This window comes from Aulonocara sp. 'chitande type north' Nkhata Bay, linkage group LG20 (assembly GCF_057382095.1).
Source record: "Aulonocara sp. 'chitande type north' Nkhata Bay isolate Kocher_YH1m ecotype deep benthic linkage group LG20, A_spYH_male_GT1.1, whole genome shotgun sequence".
Classification (NCBI taxonomy): Eukaryota; Metazoa; Chordata; class Actinopteri; order Cichliformes; family Cichlidae; genus Aulonocara; species Aulonocara sp. 'chitande type north' Nkhata Bay.
This window is the reverse complement of record NC_141363.1, coordinates 22,287,782-22,308,487: the sequence shown is the minus strand read 5'-3', so window position 1 is coordinate 22,308,487 and position 20,706 is coordinate 22,287,782. Positions and strand designations below refer to the sequence as shown.

Sequence of the window (20,706 nt, the reverse complement as noted above, 5' to 3'; positions counted from 1 at the left end):
ATGTTGAGTGCTTGTGATGAGTTACCCTTAGTTAAAAAACAATAAACTTCAGATTTAGAAATGTAAGAATTCTGAGAGGAAACGCTCGCTCAGGATTTTGCTGATTGTTGCATTGTGGATCACTGTGGATGTGGGGTACTTTTACTGCACCGCTTTAATGCCATGGATTTAATCTCTGCTAATGCTAGCGCTAACTCGGGCCACCTCACTTGCCGCTCATGTGACACGCTCCCATTTCTCCATCAAGAGTCTCCCAGTGGAGGTTAGAGAGCCGGAGGCTGCAGGTCCCAACCTTAAACCAAGTCTTCACAGTTAAAGATAAAGGTTTACCAGGACCTCTTTTTGTCCCCACATGTCAGTGTGATAACAGACAAATGTCCCCATAGCATCAGTAATGCAAGTACACACACTTTTCTGATGGGAATAGTGAGTTTTAATCCAGACTAATCTGGATTTGAGAGGCTGCAGGATTGTTTTCACTCAGCAGGAGTTCACACCGAGTCTCTCACACACACATAAGATGCTCTGTGTGTGTGTGTGTGTGTGTGTGTGTGTGTGTGTGTGTGTGTGTGTGTGTGTGTTCGCCTCAACCAAATTTTCAAAGATAAGTTTTCCATTTTATTGTTTACACTGAACTTTGACCTGATTTGTCATAAATCTCCTGCAGATAACAACATGAAGGCTGATGACAGTTTATGTGATGTGTGTGTGCGTCTTCTTACACACACACACTGATTCTCAGGGTACAAGCTGACACACATTTACAGATAAAACAGGTTGGAGGAAAAACCTACTTTGCATTGTGGGAGAATTTGGGTTGAACTCGAACGAGGAGGGAATCAGATGTCGGTGCTTCCATCCAGCTGCAGCTCAGAGGTTTAATAAAACATGAATCCATGCTTTACTTTTTATTAAACCTCTGATCCTCTGAACATGAGTTCACCTCTGGTCAGGAAAAGAGCAGGTGGAGTAAATCCTCCTGTTGGCGTCCTTAAACCACACAGAAGAAAGGACGAGCCTTGGAGCTGTCAGTGGTTGGTCTTGTTGTTCTACGGTAGACGCTGATCATTTATTCCAGTATGAACAGAGATTAATGGAGGCTCTGAGGAGATGTAGCCCAAAAATGTATTTTCATCATCGATAGAGGAGAACAATTGCAGTTAAAGCCCCGAGTCTCATAGACCTCACATTACCACCTTACAGCATTTTGATTTGAAGCATGATAGCATCAGCTTCAACCCCCAGCAGCTGCTTCCTATACACACACACGCTGGTTTAACTGTACTGCTAATGTATGGTTACTGTTTTCTGCAAGGTGCAGTTTTTATGGTCTAATTAGCTTTCATGTTTAAAAAGAAAAGATTATTGATATTACATCTCTGAAAACTGAAACAAAAAGGTTTGAATAATTATCTCAGCAGTTTGACCCCGGCTCGCCCATATTGGCTAAGAAGGTGAACACAGGACTGCTGGCGTTTCTTTTGAGGAAGTGCTTTTAACACTAAATATTTGCAATTGGTTTTTGTTTTGTTTTAATTTAAGTCATGCTTTCATTTTCATATTCATCTCCAACAAAACGGGAATTTTTTAAATGATGTTTTATCCACAAATTGAGAAAAGGTTATAATAGCAAACAGCAAGTGTCATCAACTAGACGTTCACCCAAAGAAAGGACCCAAATGCATACCAAATAAATAACAAACAAATAACAGAATACAGAGCGGGCAAAGCCTTAAGTAAATAATAACCACGGAGGGTCAGTGACTGGGACGGAGAGGGAGTGGCCTAGTAAATCAGGTTGCAGGAGCGGGCACAGAAAAGGCATCAGAGGAACAGGAGGGATTCTGTAACAGACGGAGAGGCAGGAACTTCACAATCATAAGCAGGTGAAACGAGAAGGTCGGAGGGCAAAGAGATGGAGAATATCCAGGTGAGATTGAACCAGGGAATGCAACACCTCCAAACACAGGGAAAACAGAGTTACACGAGGAAGAAGCAACTAGCATGAGTCTCAGAGGGTCAGTCTAGTTCTAGTTACCACACTAGTGAGCATAACAAACTGGTGAGGAAAGGCAGGTTGCACAGGTTTAAGTAGCTCTCCTGCTGATTGCTTGCAGATGGAATACAGGTGAGGCGCTGGCCCCACCCAAAAGGGGAGGACCCACAGCCACAGATGGAAAACTCCCACGGACCATGACAGGAAGTGAGGGGACTTAATCCAACTGAACCACTCTGAACTTGAAACTGCTCTAAAAGGCTTTTATCAGTAACTTTTGTGACATCAGAAACCTGACTGGATCAAAGTCTCAAGACTTTATAATGTCCATCAGAATCGGATTTAAAAAAATAAAGATATTTAAAAGTCCTGCTGAAACACTGCTTTGTCAGTGTTTTAAAGATTTAAGTCTGATATGACGAGAAGTGTTTGGTGTGGATTTATTTTTTACTGCTCTAATCTGTGACAACTCCTGACTGATATTAAATTAGCTGATATTTGTGTGGAGTTTGGTTCATATCTGTGATCAGAATGACGATCAGTCTTCTTTTATTCTTCAGCATCTTGTTTTCTTTTTCCTTTTCACCACCGTTTAAACGTCTTCATCATCTCCCTCCTCTCTGTCCAGTCATTTTTAAAGTGAGCCATCGTCACCTCGATGTCCTCATCCTCGCCTTCGCTCCATGTACAGTAACGCTGACTCACCCTGAGGATTTACTGGATCAATGTGAGATCACTCATGATGTCAGCAGGTGTCTCGCATTACTTTGGTTTCCTCACAGTGTTGAGTGCTGGACGTCCGCAGAGATCAGAGAACCTCGCTGGGACTCGCAGTGGAAATTAAATAAAAATGCAGTAACTAAAAGATAACTGTGGATGTTTCTGCGTGTTTATATTTGATCCTTTTTCCATTTTTGATTTCTTCATGTTCTCACCTTTCTGTCTGCATCTTTTCTGGGGAATATCGAGGCGTTCCCAGAAATAAGCTCTGGGTCTGTCGAGGGATCGCCTTCTGACTGGATTGCAAAAAATCCTCAGTTGGCTCCTTCTGATGTAGAGCAGTGGCTCCTCACAAATCTCTGTGGCTTTTTTAATACTAACAATTTCTTATTTACTTATTGCGTTACAATCCTAGAATTGTTGCTGGTATTATGAAGGCGATAATGATAATATTAATTCATTTATTCCATTTTATCATGAACACATTTGCTACATGTGATCAATCACAATTGTAGAACTTATCAAACTTTTCTCTTTTGTTTGTTGTTTGATTCGTTATCAACATTGTTTGTTTGTTTGTTTGGTTATTTTTTTATACTAAATAAGAATAAATACAAACAAAGCCCCCAAATTGTTTTGTTTTATGGAGGAAATGAAGCAATGTGTTGTTACATTGTTGTTCACTAAAACTAAAAAACCTTTTAATTTCAGTGTATTTAATTTATATTTATAGGCACTGATTGAATTTCCATGAAATGTCCCAATAAAAAAGAGATGAAGTGCGATGTAAGCTATAAAGCACTGACATCATGCTTAGATACTCTCTGTTTAACAGTAAACTCTTTGCGTCTGATGTGTGACTGAAGACATTTTGACTTGTGAAGTTTCAAACTTCCTGTTTAAACTTTCTGCTGGTTCGTGCCTCAGATCAGACAGCACCACGGAGACACCACAGAAGAAGAAGAAGCAAAGTAGAGAGAGATAACAAGGGGAGCGCAGACTCTCAGTCATTAGGTGAATCTGGAGCATTACGTCATGTCAGAAGACACCCACCCTCCCCTTCCTCCTCATCATCATCGTTCACCCTCCTCCTCCTCCAGCGCTTCTGTGCAGCATCCGAGCTCCCTGATTGGTCCCTCGTCCAGTGGCCTATAAATCCCATTGGCTGATGGGAAGTCAGCTGCCGCGGACCTGACAGAGGACAGGAGGGAGAGAGGGAGGGATCCTTCAGATAAAAGCGCCAGCAGCAGCAGGACTCGGCCCGCCCTCATCTGGATCACCAAAACATCAGCGGACCGGAGAACCGCCCGCTTCTACCGGACTCATTCCGCCCGGGCTCTGTGAGGCTCTGCCCGGCTCTGTGAGGCTTTGCCCCGGGCTGTGTCTGCAGCTGCGGCTGGGAGCAGGAGAAGCAGCAGGCGGAGGAGCAAGGTGAGAACATGGGCGTCTGTCCTCACTGGAGCACGGAGCTCTGCAGGGACACCACAGTGAGACGGAGGGACGAATCATGAATCAAACCCGGGTTTAATCCCGGGTACTCACCTCAAAGTTTAGCATTTCTTTATTTTCACAAAGAAAAAGAGTCGCTGCTGCGAAACACGAGCTTTGTTCCTAAATGAGCCGAAATGCAGCTGGATGCTGATGACACTGAGTGATAAAGAGAGAAAAGATGAACGGGACTCTAATCAGTCTCTGTGTTTACCGCACTGTGCAGGGAAAGTCAACTTCAGTCTTCAGGCATTGTTAATTTTTAACTTTAAGAGTTTTAGATATAAAACATGACATCAAAACTACTTACAAAAAAATCGGGTCTCGTGTGGTGTCTTTTTAAAGTTTATACAGGTGTGTTATTCTTGTCGTCTCTTGATTGTGCTACACAATCATTTTATGAAGTTTGGGTTTCGAAGCAAAAGTCCAGTTTATTCAGGGATCATGGGAACTGTAGTCTTTGCTATAAAATGAGTAGAAAGAGTGTTTTTGAAGAAACCCTGTCCCTGGCTATCCAAAGACTGTATATAAAAGATGGAAATTGTCAGGACTTCTCATTTAAAAAATGTTCCAGCAGTACAAACATGGTTGAGAGGCCTGGTTCAGTGATTTTATTTAGCCGCAGTTTCGTCTTTCAGCCCGTGAGGTTGACGCTCGGTCTGCAGTGCCTCCACATTTTTATCAACATTATTATTCCAGATGTTCTTGCAGATGTATTAATAAACTGTGTTTGCTGCTTTGATCCGTCTGCACTTTTTATGGGCTGATTGACAAAGTTTTAAGACTTGGTGTCATGGTCCCTGGTATTTTTGTTGTGTTTGTTTTTACAGTTGTTCTTTTTCCTTCTTTTTATCATCTTCCACACCTTTTATTAGTATCACCTGTTTGTTCCACCTGTATGTGTAGCTTGCTATTCCTCTTTCCTCCGGTTCCTTTTATTAGATTCGAGTTTTGTTTGTTGGATTTTGTGTTTCTTGGGGTTCTTTTGACTCCGCCCCCAGTGTTTTATTGGCGTTCAGGCTCGTGGGTTCAGTTTCAGGGTAGCAGTTTGAGTGTGGGCCAGGTGTGCAGTTTTTGTGGTGCTGCTTTAAGACTTTAGTCATTCTTTTGTTTTAATTAGGTTTGCATAATTTATTGTGTTGTGGGTGAGGTTGTTGCACCACTTAAAGTAAAAATATTTACTGGGTTTATAATGTAGATTTGATGTCATCAACAGTATTTTTGAGTCTCACTCCATCTCCTTGCATGTGTATTTTCAGTCTAATTAATTCCCTAACGATGAAACAAAACACTAATTTTTTTCGAGCTATTTAAGTTTATTACAGATATCTCGTGTAAATGTTTTACCCGTCAGTGGCAACTCTTTTCTTTAGTCAGACTGGCGTTTCAGTGTCGGGCCAGCAGCAACTACTTTCTGGCTTTTTGTGCAGATTTTAATCAAAATCCATCTATATAGTCGTCATCATCCGTCTAAAACGAAGCTCCCTCGTCTCATCTTCCTCGGGAGACGTGAACCTCTGGCATTTTGATGCAGATTCAGACAGAAAGGAGGATGACTTGACTTATTGTTGCATAATAGATTTTTCTGAATGAAAGTAGGTCAGAGAGTTTCTGCACTTCAGTCGACTTGGTTTCACATCCACAAGGTTTCCACAGCAACACCGACTCAGCTTTATGTAATCACCTCTTACCTCTTCGACTCTCAGTTAACCCTCAGGTTTATTTTCCACAGAACGACTGCAGCAACACGCTCGCAGTGATTCAGACAGGTTAATCCGTCCCTTTGTGGTTGTTTTGTGTCTCTTTGTGGTTGTAGAGCAGATGAATTTAACCGAGAGACACTGAAAAGTCCCTGCAGCAGTGCAGAAGAATTAATCAAAATGCACATTCAGTTACAGTTATGGCTTCCTGTGATTATGAAAACTAGATAATTGTGTTAAAGCAATTACTCTGATGCATTCCTTTTCACAAAGTGCTCCTGGTGTGTCCCGTGTTATAAATCAGCTGCGCCTCCTTCCTCCTTTCCTCGGTTAGTGAAGCATCACCGTCTTGGAGTTTGGGATGAGACATTGTGAGCAAGGGGGTGGGTCTGACTCTGAGACGAGCTCACACACTCGTTATGTAACAATTTCTGAGTGAAACACCATCAGCTAATATTCATACTCTAAATCACAGGTGTCGAACTCCAGGCCTCGAGAGCCGGTGTCCTGCAGGTTTTAGATGTGTCCTTGATCCAACACAGCTGATTTAAATGGCTAAATGACCTCCTCAACATGTTTTGAAGTTCTCCTGAGGCCTGGTAATGAGCTAATCATTTGATTCAGGTGTGTTGACCCAGGGTGAGATCTAAAGCCTGCAGGACACCGGCCCTCAAGGCCTGGAGTTCGACACCCCTGCTCTAAATAATCCTGCTTTCTTAATCTGGAGAATGACCAAAATTTTAAAACGAGAGATGTTTCAATTCAATTTCAGTTTCAATTATAAACTGAACTTTATAATTTAATCAGACCAACCTGACTGATCCGTGAGGTCACTGGTCGAAGGAGCCGAGTGTCCATAAACTTTGATGCAACCAGATGTGCTGCCTCCTACTGGCTGTTAAAAAGAATGCAGGTTTAAGGCACTTCAAAATTAGGTTGACTATTATGACAAATCTATGGCTTTGAAGACTTCATAAGAGCTCAAACTCGGGCCTTAGCAGGCCGTGGCAGGTTTGCTTCAGCTCAAGCCACGATGACCAACAGAGAGACAAAATGGCAAATTTTGGTAACAGTTTATTGTTATAGTAGTTAAATGTAAAAGTAGACAAGTAGTATTCAATGATATCCACTCTAGAGCTCAAATGACAGCTGATTAGCCCATTATTTGATTATTTTTTTGCAAGATTAGTACATTTACAAGCTTTATTTAAGCAATTCAATTAAAATGTATTCATATTATTTTCTTTAGTCCAAAATCACAACACCAGTCATCTTGCTGCATTATAAGAGTTAACATCTGGCAACAGTGGGAAAGAAAAAAATCCTTCTAACAGGAAGAAACCCCTGCAAAATCCACAGTGAAGGGGGGGGGGGGCATCAGTCTGCTGTGGCTAGGGATTGAGGGGAAGAGGACTAAAAGGTTTTTACTTTTTAAATCTCTTTTAAATCTCACATTAACCCTTATTTAACCAGTCAAGTCATTAACAGTGCATTCCTGAATGGGTTGGAGTTCTTTATAAAATTCATTACAACAATCATGCAGAGATGAGTGGGCCAACATTCCTCCACGGCGCTGTGAAAGAATCATTGCCAGTTATCTTCAATGCTTAATCAACAGTTGTTGCTGCTAAGCGTGACCCAACCAGTTATTAGGTTTAGGTGGCAATCACTTTTTCACACAGGTAATAAAAGCAGTGATGCACAGTCAGGCATGAAGCATTGTAACCTTAATTTCTGTGAAATGCTCTTCAGGCTGATTTTAAGCTTTGGGTTCATACTTAAACACGACAAGAAAGATCTCGTGTGTTGTCATTAGGATAGGAAGTTATATCAGCGTGCAGGAATGTTGCACAACATTTTTATTGTTAAATGGTAGCTGTAGTGTAATATATCTCAGGACATGTTACAAAGCAATGTAAGAGGTACTGCAACAAAGTAGTTCATTTATGGAGTAATTAAGTAAAGTAATGTATTTTTTCCTACTTTTTTGAGTTCAACCCCAACAGCATTTAGTACATTTGTAAAAAGTGAAAAACTTTACACAAAATGGGGACATTTTCTTAAAAAAAGTTAATAGATGTTCACAAAATAATAACATCAGTGAAAAGTGAGGACATTTTTTTTTAAATTGGACATTTGTTGGAACATTAGAACAAGAGTAGACCTTTTAAATCCTATCTGAGTGTTTAAACATTTGTTTAGCTAAAATCAGGCAGGTCCCGGATTGGCATTATGTTTGTGATGGTCCTTACAAAGGCAGACGTGTGTGTGTGTGTGTGTGTGTGTGTGTGTGTGTGTGTGTGTGTGTGTGTGTGTCACAGTTCATTAACCAGCATCTCCTGCTTTCCTCCAATCACAGCCTGTAGAGAAGGACAGTAAATGAGGCACTCACAGCTGCTTAAATAATTAATATCAGCTCATCAATATTCCATCTGCTCAACAGCAAAGGGGCGGGGGGGTGTTCAGATGTTGGAGCAGAGAGACGAACCTCCTCTGGTCTGTCACTAACCAGAAGGAGGAGGTTCAGACATTTGAACGATCTGTCAGACAAATGCTGACATGTTCTTACCGTGCTGTGTTCAGGTTTGATGCGTTCATCGCAAATTCATCAACAAACCTTTGAACTTAATGAGCGATATTTAATAATATGCTAATGAACTAGTGGCAAATCTGCCCCACCCCCCTGTGCACCTTTTGTCCCAGTAGCTCTGCTGTCTGACTCACTGCACATTATATCCTCACAAAAAGCTTATTAAAAGGCAGAAAGCCACAGACAATCATTACTGTTTGGAGTGTATTATTATGAACCAGCAGCGGACTGAAAACACGACTGACTTCCAAAGTCAGCATTTATTTGGGGTTTTATGAGAATTACTGCAAAAACAACCTGAAAGCTTAATACAGACATGAACTAACCACAGATGCTAGACTGCCCGGCTGTTATTAGAGAATCCTTTCCTTTTACTGATAATACTATTGCACATTAATTGGCTGGTATTCAGCCCAGGGCACATAGAGTGGCACAAAACTAAGATAAATTGCTAAATTAATTGTTTACACCAGCTTTTAGACTATGAAAGACAGTATCAAGAAAGAACATGGTATCAATAATATGACCAAAGAGAAATAAAATGGCATTTTCTTCTGTTTTCTCACAGGAAAGCTCATATTATCCATAAAATAATAGTGTCCTGCTAATTCATACTTATTGGTTAATCAAGAATTTTGAAAATGTTGGCACAATAACTTCAATTTATTCACAGAAGCACAATTAAATCAGTCCACAGCATGAAGGAAATTACCAGAAATAAATGTTTACCCTTCCCAAAATGTGTATTTTTGGTCTACAGCTCCATAGGACCCAAAGTTCTTTGATATAGTGAACTAACCAGAGCCCCTTGTAGTATTTCCCATGATGTTCAAGCTGATTTTCTGTGTTCATTCATCTCTCTGATGATTTTTTTTTTTTTTTTTTAAATGATGTGCATGCTGCCTCAGGGGAGGACAGCAGGTAGAGGCTTATTTTGTGTCCAACCTACCAGCCGTGCTTCATATCAGCCTGCCACAGAAACACACACACTGTTTGAAGCCACTGTTTTAAAGACTCGAGTTTTTCCTTTTTGTCCTGTTTGTTTTTAAGCAGACGCGACCACATTAGGAAAGGAGCGAAGAACTGGGGAGTATGAGCTGAACCTGAAAATAAGATGACTTCATAGAATGATTTCAGTACAACTGAATGATGGGCTGTATGTGAAAATTGAAGTAGCTTCCAGGTATGAAAACTGAGGCCTACATGGAAGTGTGATAATCGTGCGTTCTTTCTAAAAGCTAGCAGGCAGCTGAAAGTGTGTTCGGTATTATAGGACTCGATGGGAGGAAAAAATTGTAATTTTCAACTTTGTTTTATTTTAATGCCATTTTAACATCTTATTTTTAATTCAGTCTTGTTTTTGCTTTTTGAAAATGTTTTGTTTTAATTAGTTTCAGTATTAATTTTAGTCTTTTAATTATTATACGGTAGTATGGATGGCATATATAAGATGGAAGATTTAGGAAAATCAGGACAGCAATTACAGTAAAAACACAACTTCCTGATAGCCGTTGACTCAGTCTTGCAGTCTCAATAAACATGCCCATCATGGCCTCATCAGGCAAGTTGGAATACATTTTTTACCAAAGTAAGAAATGCTACAACTAAGGACATTTTCTCTGTATTTTTATTTTAGTGCAGTTTTCCAAGTTTACAAAATCATTCCAGTTGAGCAAATAAATAAATAACTAGAGAATTTAAGGTTTCATATATGATAAATACAAACATTAGTCTATGTTACACACATAAAGTGCATGTGATTATATTCAGTGTGGATTTGGGACACAGTGAGAACTAACTGGACCAATCAGGGGGCGGCACTGAGGTCAATCCCTCCCCTTTGTCCTGCTATGTCACTTCCTGGCTGGTTGCCATGGCACCAGAGGCAAGGTGTCCCCATTTCCTATCCCGCTGTGCGTGTGTGTGTGTGTGTGTGTGTGTGTGTGTGTGTGTGTGTGTGTGTGTGTGTGTGTGGGCAACATCAACAGCAGCACGGCTGTCTGGTTACATTAACAGAGGCTGTGTGTGTGTGTGTGTGTGTGTGTGTTCTTGTATAACTCATGTTGTGGGGACTCAACTTCTTCACATTGAGGACATTTTAATTTGAAGACCTGATTTTGGTTTCATTTTAAATTAGACCGATATATTGATGGCTCTTTTATCCTATTCTGTTCATCTCAGTGCAATGTCAGAGCTGCTACTTTGCATAAAAACACGCAAAAACAACCTCAGTGGTTTCTTTGCAAACAAATGTATAAAATATAATAGAGAAAAATAATGAAGACCAGAGCTGGAACTTGTGCAATAAAACTGTAGAGTAAAACAAAGAGTACTTTAAAGTTGTGGCCCCAGTGAATGAGCGTGAGAGAGTTTAATGTCCTCAGAAGTGTTGGAAACAGGAGCGAGTGTGTGTTTTGGGATTGGCTGGTCGGCTGCAGACACACTTTGATTTGATCCTGTGTGTCACCAGGCCGCTGCCCCCTCCTCTCCTCTGCGTTGTCAGATTAATTGCTGCTGTGTATTGATGGATGCTGCAGCATGAGTTTGACACAGTTCCTGCTAATGAAATATTTATGTTTGTTTGCGAATGTGTGTCACAAGCTGTAAACAAAACACTGGCTTAGCCAACATGATGCCGCCGACTGGTTTATTCAAGCTTCAGTTTTAGCTGATGCTTGAATAAACCACGTTCCTATTTTTTAGGAACGTGGTAGGGTAGAGAGTTATCATCTGCCACTAGTAAGTTTGGTTTACTAGTGACAAATGTACCTGTGCATAAACTGTACAGATACATTTTAATAAATGCAACTACAAATCACTCAGAGACTGAGATTACCCATAATGCACCACTGAACGACACAGGAAATCATTCCTGTACAACTCCTCCATCTAAAGCGCAGTACACAGTGTAATAGCTTTACACCCTTTATATTTACACATCCTCTACAGAGAAAATAAGAAGGGCACCTCAGTTTCAACCATATATTTTTAATTTTTTTATAATTTGTATATATTTGAGCTGTTTTGTTGTATTTTGTAACTTTGTAATATATTGTATTGTTTAATTTAGGTTACTCGGTTAATGTTCTCACTTTCTCTGTGACCACGTGCTTTCCTCAGGCATCAATAAAGGATTCTGATTTTCAAGTGGCCACTAAAGGAACTGCAGCGTTGTCACTTTAAAGTTTAGTTTTTCATGCTTGGTCTGTGACGGTTCCACATTTCTGCTGTTACAACATAATCAACCCAGGTGTTTTCACTTACTCAACTTCTTTAGAGACATTTAATTAAATTCTAAGCTAGGCTAACTAATGATTAACTGTATCTGCTAGCAGCAACTTCAACAGAGTAAATTCCTTTAAAAAAAAAAAATTCTATCCTTTACTTTTTCAGTATTTGTGTAGATGAAACTCCGACCAGCCATCTGGAGGCACGTGTCATCGCTATTTATCCTGCGCCACAGCCCAGTGCATCATGGGATCTGAAGTTCTCTCCATTCTCCTCCTCTCCCTGGTTATAGCATCAGCGTGTGCTGAAATGAGCGGGACCAGCCAAGGTAAAGATTAGGATAAAGGATGCAAATGGACATTTAATGATCCGCAGATGTTGTTTAAAGAGAGCCCTGGTGCATGTGTGTGTTCCCTCCAGGTGGCGCTGTGCTGTGCCCTCTGCAGTGTGTATGTGAGACGCGGCCGTGGTACACCCCACAGTCTGTGCATCACCAGGCCAGGACAGTCGACTGCAATGAACTCCATCTGCAGAGAGTACCAGCCAACATCTCTGCTGATACGCAGGTAACAGCCCTGCATGGATGGACCTCCATGCAGAGCCTAAAAATGAGCTTTTACAATACATTTCTTATTATGTATTATGTCTCTAGCTTGCCTTCAATTTAAAAGCCTGCTCATACAACAGTGTCATAAAAATGTAACAAAAAACAACTTTTAGGCTTAAGTGTGAAGCAGCTTGGTTCACTTATTGCTAAGAAATATTAATAAAACACTCAGACTCCTTGAGTCATGGGCTAAACAATGTGAGAAGTGGCTGTCAGTCACGGGATGCAAACCCAAAGCAAACGTTGCTCTATCCTTTTTGTGCTCTATTCGGGACCATCATTTACCCAAAACAAAGCATGAGACTTTGAGCAAGTCAGACCATAAACTCATCAGGAACATTTTTACAGTGGTAATAGAGCAGGGGAGCAATAGGCTCATTTCCCAGACTTCTATCAATTTTTCAATGGCAACCAGAGGAACCCCACCCCCCACCCTCCTTGCTGGCTGTTAGCAGGTTTAATGCATTCATGCACTTGATTCACTTTTCTGGCCTACATACCTTTCAAATCCATCACTATATATAGTGTATGGTTGTGCTCTTTTGACCCTCAGGGGTGTCTGCAGGCACACAAGGATCAGACAACACCGAACTACTTACAAAGATGACAGAGATTTATTGTGAAATTTGATTGTTACATCTGCTCTAGTTCATGAACCCAAAGAACAAGGTAGCGTCTTTCTCAGTTCATGCCTGCAGAGAGCATCGCTTTGGGATTGAATCAAAAGGAGAGTATTTTCTGTTCTTGACTAATGAGACCCTGCATACATTAACATAAACTGGGGTTCTGACTCTGACCTGACTCTAATGAGCCAGTTGAAAGACTGACCAGTCATTATGTTGTTAATATATTCTGAATGTGATTTTTCATCATTCCTTTCAGGTGCTGCTGCTGCAGAGTAACAACATCTCCTCTATAACTACTGAACTGCAGAGTCTGACCAACCTGACAGAGCTCGACCTGTCTCAGAACCACTTCACACAGGTATGCGCTTCTCGATTCTCAATATTTATCCACAGTCTTGTTGAACAGCAGGATACAGATGTCAGTAACAGCTGGATGAAAGCTTTCAGCTGCTACATATTCACACGGGGTTCGGCGCAGTGGGTAGGTCTGCATGTTTGATTTGAGATCAAATCTTTACACCAGATGCCGGATTTTGCTTACAACTTGTAACTGAAGTGAAAAAAATGTGGTTTACATTTATCTGCATCCTGGTCCAACTTGATAATCCGCTCTAAGTCAGCTTCATACCGAAATACTGTCTCTTCTTGTCTGTTCAGGTGGGCTCCATGGGCCTGTCCTCTCTTGGCCGCCTGGTGACTCTGTACCTGGAGGAGAACCACATTGAGGAGCTGGAGGACTTCTGTCTGAGGAATCTCTCCAGTCTGGAAGAGCTCTACATCAACCATAACCACATCTCTTCCATCGGACCCAAAGCCTTTGCCGGCCTCACCAACTTGCTGCGGTAATCGCCACCACCACTTCTTCTATCAAACCTCATTCTGACTGTTAACTTATCCCAGAATCTTGCAGATGACCATCAGAACTGCATATGAGATGAATAGAACCTTAAAAAGACCACCAGAGCCAGCTAAAGCCAGTACACCTTTCTCAGTGAGGACTCAGGAGGTAGAACGTGGGGGTTTCTCTGAGAACAGAATCATAGCAGACAAAATCTGAAGGCTGGATCTAGGAGTCATCCATCTCTGATGTTAACTGTCGAAGATCTGGGCCCAGCAAATGTGAAGTTGGTCGTTGTTCATGTCAAATTCACTATACCGGTAGAAGTAAGATAAATAAGATTAAAGGCAATTTAAAAAAACACCAAAGACCAATATAATCAGATCTTGAAACTTCCTAAAGGTTCACTAGGTCACTCTCAGGGACTACATCCACCCCAAAACTTTCAAAAACCTGTCATGTTGCTACCATTCAGCTTCATCTGAATTAATTCTCTATTCTCTGATGTTTCTCCTAGGCTCCACCTGAACTCCAACCATCTGGTGGCTATCGACAGTCGCTGGTTCGAGTCTCTGCCATCCCTGGAGATTCTGATGATTGGGGAAAACCCTATCCTGGGTCTTGAGGAGAAGAACTTCTTGCCTCTGTCTCGCCTCCACAGCCTGGTCCTGGCAGGAATGGGACTGGCCTCTGTTCCCTCTGCTGCTTTCTTGGGCCTTGACTACCTGGAGAGCCTCTCTTTCTACGACAACCGGCTCAGGTTCGTCAGCACAGGACCCCTAGTTTACTTTCTCTTAGCCTGTTAGACCTAGCTATAACCCTGTTATTAAGTAGACTTTCCTGTCTTAAATGCATAAAGGGCAAGAATAGAAGCAATGTGGTGACCAGAGAGCATTGAAAATGGCAACTTGTAGTTGTTGACAGATGAAATAGCCATTATCAAAGGAAAATGGTGATGTGATTGATACGAGTGGTAGTGAAGGATACTGTTGATGTAACAGGGTGGGGGGAAAGTTGTTTTAAAGGGTTCTCAGCAGTCAGAGCCTTGAATGTCCACTAATAACACACTTTTAGCTTCAAGGCGATGTACAATGATTAAATAAGGTCTCAGTTCCATAACCTTCTGCCACTGGAGCCATGGCTGAATTTCATTCTCATGGCAGGTCTGTTCCTCGCGATGCTCTGAGCGTGCTCCCAAACCTGAAGTTCCTAGACCTGAACAGGAACCCGATTGGTCGAGTCCAGCAGGGAGATTTCCAGAACCTTGAGCACCTGGAGGAACTCAGGTTGGCTGGAAAACACAAAGTAGAGATCACGTTGTTCCAAGCTGTTGGAGTTTTCTGGCTTTGTTTTTCACCTTAGGATGCTGCCACGGTTGCACGTTGTAGTAAATGCTGTGTTGTGTTTGGCTTCAGTCTGAACAACATGGAGGACCTGCTGATGGTGGAGCGAGCAGCTTTTCAAAACCTTCCAGAACTTGCCAAATTGGAGCTCTGCAACAACCCACGCCTCTCTTACATGGACCCACAGGCCTTCAGGTGAGTGTCTAACGGTCTCTGAGCCACCCCACACTGATGTTATGTTTCATTTTTACATACGTTATGTTTTTCATGAGTAAAAGTGATTTTTATTTTTATTTTTTGATTTTGTACATTTGTAACTCCTTCAGCTGTTGTCTCCTCATCTTCTTCTTCACATTCTCCTAGTTCTTCGTCTCTTCTTTCTTTTCTATCTGTCCATATTCTTCGTTTCTTTTTCCTCATTCAATGTCTTTTGTTTTCGGTCTTCTGCCCTCAGTAACCTGCCCTCCCTCCGGACTCTCCTCCTCCATAATAACCAGCTCAGCCTCCTCTCTGGAGACCTCCTCTCCTCCCTCCATTCTCTTGAGGAGGTTTCTCTTCACTCGAACCCTCTTCGGTGCGACTGCCTCTCCTCCTGGGGGCCTCACCTTGGCAACCAATCACACCTCAAGCTGCTGGATTCCTCCATCACCATCTGCTCCTCCCCGCCTCACCTGATCAGTCAGGAGCTGCAGGAGGTGGTGGCGGTTGGATGGGGCGGAGGAGGTACCAACAGCTGCCTGCCTCACATAACTCCTCACTCCTTCCCCCCGACCATAAATGTCAGCGCAGGGCAGCCAATTACGCTGGAGTGCTGGGCAGACGCCGACCCCGCCCCTCAGTTCTATTGGGTGACGCCAAATGGTGACAAGGTGGGCAGAAACTTTTGTGTGTGTCCAAGTCCCAGAGAGAAACACAAAGCTTTGAGCATTTTCACTTCATTGATTTCAGTTAATCAGTTATCACAACAGACAGTGATTATTACACGTTACTTCCTCTTCATGCTGGACGTGGTGAATAAACTCCCCAGTGTGTCGTTCCCTCTGCATCTCCACTGTTCTGTCTGTTCCACTGTATAATTAGCGATTAGCTAATAACAGAGCTACATTAATCAAGTGCAACATTAAGTTGTACTAAATGACTCACTCCAGCAGACACAGCTTCAGCGTGAGAGCATGAGACACCCTGGAAATGGGTTTAAATCACCACAGCGACTCAATCTCCTGCCATGTACATTTACAGCTTTGACATCTGTGCCCTGATGGGTCGTGGGAGTCACTTACTGTCATCGTCCTGGGTCATTTGACCCGTTTTGAGTTTTCTTGTATGTTGATGTCATTTTTGTATTATGGTTTATTTTGTTAGTCTTGAGTTTATTCTTTATTGCCTAGGTTGTCCTGTTTAGCTCCTTGGTTATTAGGTTCCCCTGAGTCTTTGTCCTCTGTGTCCCTCTCTGTGTGTCTGGGTTTGTGTGTCTTTGTGTCTTGTTTCCCTTGTCTTCCATTTCACGTTCCCCCCTCTATCCTGTTTATCCCACATTTCCCCAGCCTGTCATGTCCCTCTTGTGCTCTCTTCATTCTCTTGGCTACTTGTTCCCCTCTCGCTCTCTGTGTTTTGCCCCCTTGACTGTTCCCGTGTTCCTCTACTCGTGTTTCATCCTGTCTCCCCGGTCCGTCATGTGTTCCATGTCCTATTGTCACAGTCTACGTCTGCTGTTGTGTGTACGTGTACCCCAGCTAAAATCTTTTCTTAACCCAAAACAAGTATCTTCACATGACATGAAGCAAAAATTTTGAGCAATGGCATCTGAAATAGAATTAAAGGTTTATTTATCCAAACAATTTATCATTAAGAAAAAAAAGCTCTGGCATAAACTGAACGTACATTTAATAAAAACTGAATGTGCCCATTCCTTAACTACCTGATGTATACCATATTTAACCTAAAAAAAAAACGAATTAGTCAAATAAATTCATGTAATGAGTGAGAACTAAAAAAGTGCATGATCCTGTGAAGAGACACCAAAGAGTGACATTATGAATCTGCTCAGGTGAGCTCAGAGGCAGTGGCTTCACCAATCATATCAGAGGAGGGGCGTGGCCTGAGCAGGAGGAAGAAGAAGCATCGGATGTCAGATCCTGGTGCGCTGGTGATCGAACACGCAGAGCCATCAGACGCAGGTCAGTCTGAGCTGCAGGCTCAAATCCAGTTCAGTTTAAAGTGGATTTTTAATTTGGACCTTCAGTGGCATAAAAGCTGCTCTTCTCTTACAGGTGTGTACACCTGTGTGGCTTGGAACATCGAAGGAGCAGACACCAAGAGTGTCTCGGTGTTCGTAGACTCTCAGGGATATGCCGGCTCTTGGTCTGGTGGGGGGAATGACCCCAGCAGAGAAAGGACCTGGTTGGGGAACTCATCCAGTGGTGCAGGGTCTCTGGTGGTGCTCGCTAAGGTACGTTTTGTCCTTCATGTGCTATACGAACAGGTGTAGGTGTTATTAGAAATATGCTGTGAGCTCTTAATATTTTTCCAGTTCTTGCACTAATTCATCTATATCTTCTGCATCTTCTCCTTCTTATTATTCTTGCCCTTTTCAAGTTCTTCATCTTCTTCTCTTTTGTTCTTCGTCTAGCGTGTGATTTTTATCCATATTTTCATGAAGTTCTTCTTCCTCTTCTTCATGTTTGCCATCGAGTAGTTACTCCTCTTTTGTTTCTTGTTATTCTTGTTCTTCTTCTAGCTATTTGTTCTTAAAGTTGTTCTTCTAGTTTAATTATTTGTCTAGTTTTACATCAAACTTACTACTTATTTTTTTTCTACTTCTGCCAGTTTGTTACGTTATTCTTCTTCAGGTCTTCTTCTGGTCCTTTCTTCTTCTATAATTTATTCTTTTTCTAGTTCTTCAGCTTCTACTTCATCTAGTTTTTCTTCTTTACTTCTTCTGGTTATATTTTATTCTTCTAGTGCCTCCTTCTATTCTTCTGCTATTAAACTATCTAATGCTCCAGACAGTTTGTCCTCCATGAATCTGGTGATTCACTGTTTCTTGTTTCATGTGCAGGTGGTTCACGCACAGTCTGTGGTGTTGGAGTGGAAGTTATATCCCAGCGGAGGAGCTTCAGCTGTGGGTTCAAACCATCATGACATCCCCGGCCCTCTTCCCCGGTGGACCAGTGCAACCGTGCACATTGACAACCCTCAGATCAGCTACACGGCCAAGGTGAACATATCACCCAATGACATTACTGCTGGAAGTCGTGAAGCCATCACAGGAGTTTGCATTTACAGATTATTTTGACTCAGCTTTAACTAAGTTTGACGCGTGGCGTGGGAAACACGAATAATATAAACTTGCTATCAATCGCTCAACCTGTTCGGGCTCTGTCATCAACACCCTATCTTATCACACTCGGTTTACACCCAGCAGGAGGCACTCGATGGGCTAATTACATTTTCCTCTCTGCCTCCCCCTCCCCCTCCAGGTTCCAGTCGACGTGCAGGAGTACAACCTGACTCATCTCCTTCCTGCCACAGAGTACCACGTCTGCCTCACTGTCTCCTCCTCTCCTCCTCACCCCACCTCTCCTTCTTCCTCTCCTAGAACCTCCCCTACCCCTCTGTCTCCATCCTCCTCCTCCTCCCTCCCCTCTGGTCCTGTCCACACCTCCTGTCTGAACATCACCACTAAAGAGGCGGGTTTCTCAGTGGAGCTGGTGGCGTCGCGGCGCAGCAGCGTGGCACTGGCGGCCGTCATGGGCTCCATGTTCGCTTTGTCAATCATGGCGCTGCTGGTGGTGTACATGGGCCGGCGCGTGCAGCAGCACAAGTCCTGCGGCCACTCACTGAAGAAGTACATGCAGCACGCCACATCCATCCCTCTGAATGAGCTTTACCCGCCGCTCATCACGCTGTGGGAGAGCGAGACCGAGAAGGACAAAGACGACAAGGAGGAGGAAGACAGGGAGGGAGGAGCGAGGGGTGAGGAGGCAGGGGGGAGTCAGATCGACACCACAAAGACGTACATGTGGTAGCTGAAGGAGGGTGGAGGGGGAGGTTTGACAGACACTCGGGGGGGCAAGAGGACCACAGAAGTGAAGCTGTATGGATGAAAAGGGTCATGTGACTCAGCGAGGAGCCTGACAGTCAAAGAGATGACGGCGAGGTCAGGTGTGTGAACTGATTAAAGCAGCAGGACACCCATCTCAGCTTTCTTAAGGGACTTTTTTTCATGCTTCAGTCCATCTATTCCAAACCAGCTCACTCCCGCTAATCACCTCCCATCATCAGCCGTCAATCTGATCGATTTCCTTTCTTCCAGGTCACCACTTGCATTCCAGGTAGACTCAGCTGTGTAGGTGCCTTTAAAGTCAGTTCATTTATGCAGTTTAAATTGAGTTTTTCTCAAATCATCAAGCGGCAAAAGCCAAGTTATGAAAAACTGCAGTTCCTCTAGTGGCCACTTGAGGCCGGCTCCACCGGTGAGTCCGTCCCCATAGACTCCCATGTTAAAATGTCTACTTTTAGAGCAGAAATAAACATGTTTTCTGCCTGCCACAAAAAACAGTTTTGACCTGTATGGATAGTTTCCCCCTTCAATGGAACCATACAGAGGTTCTTTTTTAAAAACTCCTTCATCTGGATGATTTCAAGGCCTTAAAATTAGGGTCATGACTGTTTTGTCAAGCGTCAGAAGCACAGAGCCTGGAGCCACTTGGTGTCTATTAATCTAAACACTTTCAAAACCAAAGGAAAAAAATGTGGAGTCCAATTTTAATCACAAATTTATTTTATGTGGGATAAAAAAATTTCTGTCTGCATTTTTTTCTCTCAAATCTGCTTTTTAAATAATGATAAAAGTCATCCAGTGACGTTGACATGTGTAATGACCACTAGAACCAGTCAGGAGCCCAGCAACAGTTAACCGCAGTGGTTCAGCCCAGAGGTAATTAAATAAAGAGTTGACTTTTCGATTAAAGGAACGATCTGAATACCAGAACTAAAATAATATGAAATACTATCGAGTGCACTTCAGGCCGGCCGAATGATTAAATTTTTATATTTTATCGAGTTTGAAGAATCTTAGTATTACGCTGTTTTTAATATCAGCCAGGACTCGGAGAGAGCGGGGAGAAAAAACTCCTTTAAACAGGATCTGACAGGATTAGGGATGCACACTTCGACTGGCTGTGCGTGCTGGGATCTGTGCGAGGATGAAAGTGGACGTCTGGTTTGTGTTTCGTGGCTGAAGCATGAAAAGAGGATGAAAGTTTCAGTTTTGGGGGGTTTTCTTTTCTCAAAGCATCCTTCTTATTCTGTCAAACCGGAGCAGCTGAACAGTCTGTGGGACAGATTTAACACAGACACATTAACAGGAAGTCGCTGGATTTGTTTCTCCTCAGATCGGCTTCTCAAACGGTGGGTCGGGGTCCTGTTGTTGGGCCGGCAGCTGGTTCAAACTGGGCATTTCTTCAGAGGAAAGCCCAGTGAGTCCGGATAGTTTCACCTCTGCCCCCTCCCTTCTTTCTCTCCCTGTCTCGTCTCTGTCAAGCACACTGACAGTAGCTCTACTGTTA

General features: G+C 42.6%; 2 protein-coding genes across 2 annotated transcripts in view; both read left to right on the top strand.

The window, feature by feature from the left end:
* elk1 (ETS transcription factor ELK1) overlaps positions 1-2,821 on the top strand; it is a 39,206-nt gene extending 36,385 nt beyond the window's left edge. Inside the window, exon 12 of the transcript XR_015126586.1 lies at positions 2,625-2,821. The gene's annotated coding sequence lies outside the window, so the exon portion shown is untranslated. The remainder of the gene's footprint in view (positions 1-2,624) is intronic.
* A 1,120-nt stretch (positions 2,822-3,941) lies between these two features.
* On the top strand, positions 3,942-19,164 carry LOC147305575 (leucine-rich repeat neuronal protein 1). The gene is made up of 13 exons (XM_086276749.1): positions 3,942-4,147; positions 11,888-12,050; positions 12,143-12,288; positions 13,212-13,313; positions 13,613-13,797; positions 14,311-14,553; positions 14,957-15,079; positions 15,209-15,331; positions 15,591-16,005; positions 17,184-17,313; positions 17,407-17,585; positions 18,195-18,353; positions 18,616-19,164. Exons 2-13 carry the CDS (start codon positions 11,969-11,971, stop codon positions 19,162-19,164), a joined length of 2,436 nt encoding a protein of 811 aa, XP_086132875.1. The 5' UTR covers positions 3,942-4,147; positions 11,888-11,968.
* The last annotated feature ends 1,542 nt before the right edge of the window (positions 19,165-20,706 follow it).

What these genes read in the sequence shown, in the direction of transcription:
- LOC147305575 (XM_086276749.1), top strand. Translation starts at nt 11,969, where the DNA reads ATGGGATCTGAAGTTCTCTCCATTCTCCTCCTCTCCCTGGTTATAGCA. An exon ending in GAGCACCTGGAGGAACTCAG is followed by an intron (nt 15,080 to 15,208) that starts GTTGGCTGGAAA and finishes GTTTGGCTTCAG; the next exon opens with TCTGAACAACATGGAGGACC. An exon ending in AGATCAGCTACACGGCCAAG is followed by an intron (nt 18,354 to 18,615) that starts GTGAACATATCA and finishes CTCCCCCTCCAG; the next exon opens with GTTCCAGTCGACGTGCAGGA.